The sequence below is a fragment of the Micropterus dolomieu genome, linkage group LG20 (genome assembly GCF_021292245.1).
Source record: "Micropterus dolomieu isolate WLL.071019.BEF.003 ecotype Adirondacks linkage group LG20, ASM2129224v1, whole genome shotgun sequence".
NCBI classification, from domain to species: Eukaryota; Metazoa; Chordata; class Actinopteri; order Centrarchiformes; family Centrarchidae; genus Micropterus; species Micropterus dolomieu.
The window spans coordinates 29,701,956-29,710,576 of NC_060169.1; the positions used below are offsets into that span (position 1 = coordinate 29,701,956).

An 8,621-nucleotide genomic window follows, 5' to 3' on the forward strand; every position below is an offset into this window, starting at 1 on the left:
ACGTTTGCTGTATCAATTTTAAAGGTGAAATAATAATAATAATAATAATAATACATTTTAGTTAATGGCACTTCAGGTCACTCACATCATTTATGATCAGTAATAAAAAACATGCAATAAATAAACAACGCATCAATAACAAAACAGCAATAATAAAATTTCAAAATAAAAATCCATATTGCAGTATACAATAAGATGCAGAAGATGCTGTTAAAGTGAGTAGAAGCAGATTTGAATTCTGTGACAGAGTCGAGTATGTGGATGTGAGGGGTAAGTTTGGGTGCAGCATAGGAGAAATGAAAAACTTGGATGGGATAGAATATTTATAATACATAAATGAAAGTCACTGATTTTGTGGACAAGAAAAGTGTTCTCTTTGTGTGTTGTATTTAGTACCTAAAAGGTACGACTTTTGTTCCAGTACTCCCATTTGGGTTGCAGGAAGGTTTTCAGGGAACTATTTCTCGGCCCTTGAATTCCATTGATAACAATGTGTTGGCCTTGTAATTGAAGCAGTATCAGCTAGTAATTGTACCAGTATGTAAAGGGTGTACTATGGGACTTGTATTTCTTGACACAAATCAGGAGGTAATTTGTTGGGGATAGGTTTACATAGATAGGAGGCTCAAACATAAACAGTGTCAGAATCCCCTCTTCATCTGAAGGCAGGAATGGCTGAAATGGTGGATTCAGTCAATCTTCATTCCTTTCAAACCTTCTGCCCCCATCCTTTACCCTCTTCATAAAACCTGGAATGTGCTTCAAAGAATGCACACTATCTTTCCTCCATGAATAAAACATCTGTCATTCATCAGCCGGTACAATATGTGCCGATTTAACAGAGCATAACAGCTCTGCAATGCAGGGAAGCTCCAGACTGTACAGTGTCCTACAGAGTCCAACCATGAACAAGTGTCATCTGTCTCCCTTTGGAGCTATATCTCGTTTATTTAAACAAGATTCACGTCACGTTAACGTCCAACTGAAATGAAATAGCATGTTTTTGTCTGCTACAGCAGCACATCTGCTCTGTAAAAAACCTGTCTTGTGTTCTCCTAAATTTAAATTTTTTTGGTTCCATGATGGCGCCCCCTAGTTTTGCATTAATGTGATTTAATTTACTGTATTTTTATTAAATGTAGATGAACACGCTTATTTTGAAATAGCTAATCAAATCTTGTATTCTATTTTAGTTTACTTATGTCACTAAATGTGTCTTACTTTTATTGTCATTCTATTAGGCACTGGTGTTAGCATTTACTCCTACACTTTACATTTCCAACTCTTTTTTATTCTGATGTCGTTATTTTTGAGCAGTCTCTGGCACAATCATTTCCTGCAGGATTAATTAATGTCAACAGTCTATCATAGACAAAGCAGACTGCCACACAACACAAGAGTCACAGACTCTGAACAACAACACACATTAGCTTTCCTGCTAAAGTCTCATTTTCCATCTAACCTACAAACACAACCACTTGTCTCATCCTGCCACTTGGCTTGGTGAATGAGCGGCCAAAAAAACATTCACCAGGTGCAGGCTTGATCACTAATTAGCTGCTCAGTTGCTGCACATAACAGCATGTAAACGTACCTGTGAATATCCAACCCGTTTTCATCCCATGGCGTCAAATATGAACGATTGGTCAAGACCTCTTGCGTCACTTTTTAACGCACTGGGTACCCTTTAGCGTCGTATTTGCATGTGTAGGACTCCGGGTCAAGTTAGCAAATAAACATGCAACAACCAGTTACATTTAAAACTAGTGGTTAACGCTGTGAAACGACGCAATTTGGTTAGGTTTAGCTACCAAAACTACTTGGTTAGGTTTAGGAAAAGATCGTGGTTTGGGTTAAAGACACAAGTTACGTAGGTTAAGTGACATTATGTACGTAACATAACTAAAAACTAAAAAGTTGACTTTTTGTTTCACACTGGAAATGAACACCAGTCTGCTAGGTGAAGGTCCAGTTTTTGACCAACCCATCCACCTCCTTACAAAGACTTTTCTGTCATTTATAATAGGCCTACTTTTAGCGTTGAAATCTGACGCTAAAGGGCTTTCCGCAGTGCATTGAACTATAATGCTAGAAGTTGCCATGTGAGTTGGTATCACCAACCGAAGGTGACAAAGCTTAGGTATTTGACGCCCTTGGAATGAGAACGGCTGGAATGTCCGGTTAGTTAGACAACACTCTGTCAGCCCATGAAATGGAGGCTACAGTGAAAGGTTGATTACTTGGTTTCTTTGTCTGTAGCCTACTGGCTGCCTTTCTGCTGTTGTCCATCAAACAGAGACACAGACAGAACCCTCCAGCTGGCTGAAATGAAAAGGATAATTTAGCCCAAAAAACATGTTAACATTACTATTGACAAAAAGGGATGACTAAATGTGATTTCAGACTTTGAATGTACAATAATGTCATCAGGGTTATTGGGCTTGAATACTTCAAGTGTATTACAGAAAGCCTGCATTACAAAATGGACATTGAGTTTGAAAGATATTTACGAAGCAGGTCTGATGAAACATACTATTGCGTTGCATTATGGGAAATGTAGGCTTAAGCGTTTTTAAAGGTTGACATTTACTAAAGGCTAAATATAAGTATATCAGAGCCTCAGCTGCTTCAATTTTGACCATTCTTCTTTTAATCTGTTTAAACCATAGACATAATATAGAAATATTATCTATATTATGTCTATGTAGGGAACCCCTTGGAATTGGCCATTAAGTGTGCATGCACATATTGGTGGATGTGTTTGTCCCCTGAAGCATCTTATAGTTTGTTTTGACTTTGATATTTACATTTATTCATTTAGCTGACACTTTCATCCAAAGCGACTTACAATTGCTATATGTCAGAGGTCGTGCGCCTCTGGAGGAACTAGGGGTTAAGTGTCTTGCTCAGGGACACACTGGTGTCTCAGAGTGGATTTGAACACAGGTCTCTCACACCAAAAGCATGTGTCTTTTCCACTGCGCCATCACTATCCCCAATTTAGATTCTGTATTTGGAGCTGAGTGGAGCTCACTTTCTTGCTCAAGAGCACTTTAGCTTAGCAAATTCACCTGCTAGCTCCAACTGAAAGATCACGCTATGGCTCTCTGATGTCCCTTGTGCTTGCAGAGATGACGTCTTTAGAAATAGGGATAATTCAGTGTCAAATCCTCTCCCCCTTAAATGGTCCATAATGCAGATGGATAGCTGGAATCACAAGGGTACTCGGGGTAAAAGTTTTGCAGGGCTTGGTCCATGTTTGAAGTTCAATACTAAGCTTACTTTGCCCCCTACCGACGATAAGAGGGGTCATTTCCCCTCGCGTAATCACCGCCTCACCGATAGGGGGCGATAGGGGTCCTACGTCGCTCTTCCCAGTTTACCGTGTAGTGCTTCCGCCACCACAGGAGAGAGAACAACCGACCGGTGCCAGATCAAAATACAAACAATGGGCAAGAAGCACAAGAAGCACAAGTCCGAAAAACACGGATATGAAGGTATTTTTTTTTTTCAGATAGTTCAAGCGTTTGTCCACTTGGACTATCTGCTGATTTGTCTTTAAACACAGAGGCTTGGATCCACGGTTTCGCGCGTGTTAGCACGACCATAGTCCTAACCTAACGTTAGCTGATTAGCTATCGTAACTGCTAACCTTAAGCTATCTACCAGACTGGTTTAGCTGTCACAATTTGGTTCGAATACAAGCTCAGCGATTTGAAATTACAAAACAACATGGACTATAGCTTCACTACAACGCCTGCCGGGTAAGCTAGCGTTAGCAACTCACTGTTATTGTTTTTATTGCCTGTGATATCTGCAGAGTACGGCGAGAGACCACTGAAGCTTGTGTTGAAAGTGTCTGGAAACGAAGTGACGACGGGAAGCTCAAGCCTGGATACTTTTTACGACGAACAGCCGGCAGACAAACCCAAGGACAAGAAGAAGAAAAAGAAGAAGGATAAAGAGAGGAGCTTTGGGTCGCCAGAGGATGACAGAGGAAAGAAAAAGGTAACGTCGCTTAACATCCTAATGTTATCCCCTTCTTCTAGGTGGGAAAAGTAAAATGGGGAGTAGTTAGTTTACATGGATTGTCCGCATGCTAGATGCAATGTTTGTTTTGTACAGATGACAAAGAAGAAAAAAGGACAGGATGCAGATGGAGATGATGACCAGAGCAGAACTCCTATACGTTCAGAGTTGGATAAACTGGAAGGTAGACCCAAATTCCCTCTTGTTTGCAATTTATACCCACACTTAATCTCAACTCTGTCCTTAATGCTTTGTTATTCTTCCCAGCAGAAAAGGAGCAGACTCCTCTGCAGGAAGCTCTGAACCAGCTCATCAGGCAGCTCCAAAGGTAGGCAGCCTGGATCATTTATTGATGTGAAATAATTGTGAATCTGTTTGTTAGTTTATTAGCTGTTGCACATTCAGCAGCAAGTCTCCTCACAGTGCTTATGTGCGTGCGTGCGTGTGTTTTTTTTTCTCGCTTTAGGAAAGATCCCAGTGCATTCTTCTCGTTTCCGGTGACAGACTTCATTGCTCCTGGCTACTCTGCGATTATCAAACGGCCTATGGACTTCAGTACAATGAAGGACAAAGTAAAGAAAGAGTACTACCAGTCGCTGGATGAACTCAAGGTATCTGTCTTTATCACACGCGGGTGTATTATTGCATGCTACGTAAACACACACAGCGGGATAAACCAAAATGACAAACGTCGCCAGAGGCAGATCATATTAGCCTTTGCTTATTCACATTAATTCCATGATTAAGTTGACGACAATCCGAAATGAAACTTAGTCTGTTTTATTATTGATGATAGCAAAAATAAAGAAAAACTTTTAACTGCGAGAACGCGACTCCTGAAATTGATGTGACACGATCAGCTAGAGAGAAGCCGACTCTCTATTGGAGACCACAGAAACACTCGTCCCACTTGTGGTTGTAAATTTGTGTTACTGAGTCAGACCTGTGTCTGTACTCAGCTAAAGATTAAAAGAACTATGACTCTGTAACACAACTTCTGTCTCCAGCAGAGAGATGTCTTCTCTCTAGCTGATCGCGTCGCTTCAATTTCAAGAGTCGAATTCTCCCAGTTAAAAATGTTTTATTTGTACCATCATCAATAATTTAAGATGATCAACTTTGTAGTTTGAATCAGGACCCTCAATATTTGGATCAGGTAACTCATGAAAAATAAGGTTTGTCAGATTTAGTAGTAGGGCTGTCGAGGTGAAGTAATTTCCACCGCGGCAATACGTTGGGGCTCAACAGCGCGGTATGCGGTATTATCGCATTTTTCTTCATCAATGAAGTAATTTGGTGCTATATAGCAGAGTAACAGTGTCTGTATCTGTCACCTCACTGCACAGCGAGCCGCTAACAGCAGTCTGAGCAAGCTAGCTGCTGCGTGCTAGTCAACAACATTGCCAAGCAAACTCCTTTTTGTAGTTTGACCGTGTCGTTTTCAGACGTAGCTATATTGTTACCTTCAGGCACGTCTATCAAGTCAGTTTACAAACCGCAGCAACGCGCGCGCACATACAGTGTGGAGCAGAACGGGCTGTCCACAACTAACCACTGCGCTGTACTAACGTTATAACTAAATTTCCACAGAACGCAACATGAAAAACAGCTGCAGGCTTCAGACACACTACGCTCCTTAGTTAGTGAGATTCAAATGAGGCTTACTGTCCACAATTTCTCTCGACTGTCCCTCAGGATCACAACGTTAGTCCAACATCGCCGAGCGTGCTAGCCACATTAACTGCGCAATATGCTAACGCCAAGTTAGCTAACCTTTCAAATAAACAGTAGAACAACACAACAGCTTCAGAGTTTGTAGTCGGGTCACGTACAGCCCATGGCGATCCGTCGTTGAACCGTTACAGAGCTTGTTACGGTTGTGGAACTTTTGAAGCACTCATTTATTAATTTAACACGCCCTGAAGTGTACAGTATGAACATTGCGGTTGTTGCAGTGCTTGCCATCCTCCAGGGTAGGATTGACCAATAGCGCGGTACTTCAATTTAGTGGTTATCGTGACAACCCTATGTAGTAGTCTACAGTAGTCCAAACGGGGTCTGAGGACCCCCAGGGGTCCTTGAGAGGGTTCCAGGGGGTCCCCAGCAAAAAGGGAAGTTATTTATTTTCATTATAATTCCGTCCATAAGTAACACAATGATAGAATGTGCGACTATTTTGGTCATAAGGTTTCATGCAGTTTATGTAATAAAATATCTAAATATAAAGATGTTCATGCTGGATCAATGTCAAAGTAAGAGCACAATAAAGCAAAAACGCCATATTTCGATTTCCATAACTGTAGCATGTGCCAAGCCATAAGGTTTGTCATGGGACCAGAATTATACACTCCTCAATTCATTTTGATTCACACGTTCTTTTGTTATGTTGTAAAGGGTTTGATGTGTTATGTGTTGTTGATGCAGGTGGATTTCAGGATCATGTGTGAAAATGCCATGATTTACAACAAACCTGAGACGATTTACCATAAAGCAGCTCGAAAACTGTTACACTCTGGAATGAAGATCTTAAACCAGGTATGAAACTGAATGTGATAATGGCAATATTCCGACTTGTTGACATCGTACCGTTACACAGCGCAACAACCTGCATGGCTGAAAGAGAAGGTAACCTTGCTACTGGCTATGCAGTGGAGGAGTTACTTACAAAAAGGGGAGCGACTGTAGTGTGGATGTGTTTTGGTTACAAAAGATCAGATGTACAACAAACCACAATACGCATTATGTGCAGAAGTAACAACAAAAGGCAGCAACACAACAAAGTTATTTCACCACCTCAAGCAGAAGCACCCGTTGAGTTTGATGAGAAATATTTTTCAGTATTTTGTGATATCGTCAAGAATATCATTATCGCAGAAACACCCTGAAATATCGTGATCTTATTTCAGGGCCTTTTCACCCATTCCTAATCAGTATACAGTGATAATTAGATGTGCAGTCAACACACGACCTTCAACAGAAACTTCTTTAAACCTACATGGTATTTGCTGGGCATATGTAAATCTTCCTGTTCTCTGAAACAAAGCTTTATCTGCCTCAAGATGTTGTTATTCAACTTTTTATACTAATTAAACAAAGAGCAACATTGATGTTTTTGCTATAAATTTCATATGAATCACTGGAACAAAGTTAAATGACTTTGCTCTTGCTATAATACGACAGACGGGGGCAGCAGATAGCCTCAAATTGTTCTCAGAATGATGGCACACAGCATCATCAGTTGTAATTGTTCCTCTCTCAATTCTTCTTTTCTCTTTCCTAATTCAAAGTAAACAATATAAATGCACTTTTAATCGCCTGTCCAACAGGAAAGGCTGGAGAGCCTGAAGCAGAGCATAGAGTTCATGTCCGGCCTCGACCCTTCTGCCAAACAGCAAGGGAAGTCTGAGGAACAAGGGGGCACCAGCCTGGACCAGAAGAGAGAGGGACCCACAGACACCAGCGAGAGCTCCCAGACGCCCAGCACACCAAGGTCCTTTAACCTGCTGACTTGAAACTTAATATTTTACTTCATGCTAAAGTCAGTTTAAGTTGGGTGACGTGAATAAAATCTCAGATCTCTCATGTCAATCAAGAAATTATTTTTTATGTGGCTCATCCATCTACAGTTTCCAGCTAGGCTGCCGCAATCCCAGATTTAAAAAATAAATAAATGCTTAACTTGTCCGTCACACGTCAGCACAGGTAAGGTTGAGATGACTAATCAGCCAAAAGAAAAAGAAAAAAGCAGCATGTTGGTGTCGGCTTTTGTTAGTTTGTTTTCCTCTGACGCTAAAGTGAATCACTTTTCCGCTGTGAGGCAGAAGGCAGAGAATGTGAGGAATGCCTCGCAGCATGCTGGGTCTTGTATCTTTCTCGGGCTGTACATCTTTTAAATCAGCGTTGTTGCCTAGTGATGTCACAGAACCGGGAGATTAAAATCACGTGTCGGTTATGACTTATTGTCAGAGGAGCAGCAGAGAAACCTTTACTGTGCTACTTTTTACCTTCTGTATTACAACAGAAGATACTGTAAGGTTTGTCATGGGACCAGATACAAGATGTCTTTCTATACAAGATGTCTGTTTCTATACAAGATGTCTGTCTGATAGTGCTGTAGCTAAATTTAAGGATGCGATTCCATCAGCTCTAAATACATTATCTAGTCACAAAGTAACGGAGGACTCCTATGCTAATTTCAGTCCCTCCCAAATCAATCATCTTGTTGATAGTGCTGCAGGCTCGCTGCGAATGACACTCGACTCTGTAGCCCCTCTAAAAAAGAAAATACTAAAACAAAGACGGTTAGCTCCATGGTATAATACTGAAACTCGCAAATTAAAGCAAATGTCGCGGAAACTTGAGAGGAATTGGCGTTCCACCAAAGTGGAAAATTCTCGTTTAATTTGGCAAGATAGTCTTAAAACTTATAGGAAGGCCCTCCGTAATGCCAGAGCAGCGTACTACTCGTCATTAATAGAGGAAAATAGGAACAACCCCAAGTTTCTTTTCAGCACTGTAGCCAGGCTGACAGAGAGTCACAGCTCTATTGAGCCAAGTATTCCCATAGCTCTCAGTAGTTACGACTTCATGAG

The 8,621-nt window shown here is 41.0% G+C and overlaps 1 protein-coding gene across 3 annotated transcripts in view; it reads left to right on the forward strand.

Moving 5' to 3' along the window:
- The first annotated feature begins 3,341 nt into the window (after positions 1-3,341).
- brd7 (bromodomain containing 7) overlaps positions 3,342-8,621 on the forward strand; it is a 12,245-nt gene continuing 6,965 nt past the window's right edge. For 2 of the 3 annotated variants that reach the window (XM_046031906.1, XM_046031908.1), the window contains exons 1-7: positions 3,342-3,497; positions 3,821-4,008; positions 4,126-4,213; positions 4,297-4,357; positions 4,496-4,640; positions 6,454-6,564; positions 7,356-7,519. In XM_046031906.1, coding sequence (XP_045887862.1) covers positions 3,449-3,497; positions 3,821-4,008; positions 4,126-4,213; positions 4,297-4,357; positions 4,496-4,640; positions 6,454-6,564; positions 7,356-7,519 — 806 coding nt within the window. In that variant the 5' untranslated portion in view covers positions 3,342-3,448. The remainder of the gene's footprint in view (positions 3,498-3,820; positions 4,009-4,125; positions 4,214-4,296; positions 4,358-4,495; positions 4,641-6,453; positions 6,565-7,355; positions 7,520-8,621) is intronic. The other variant, XM_046031907.1, reaches the window with a different exon arrangement.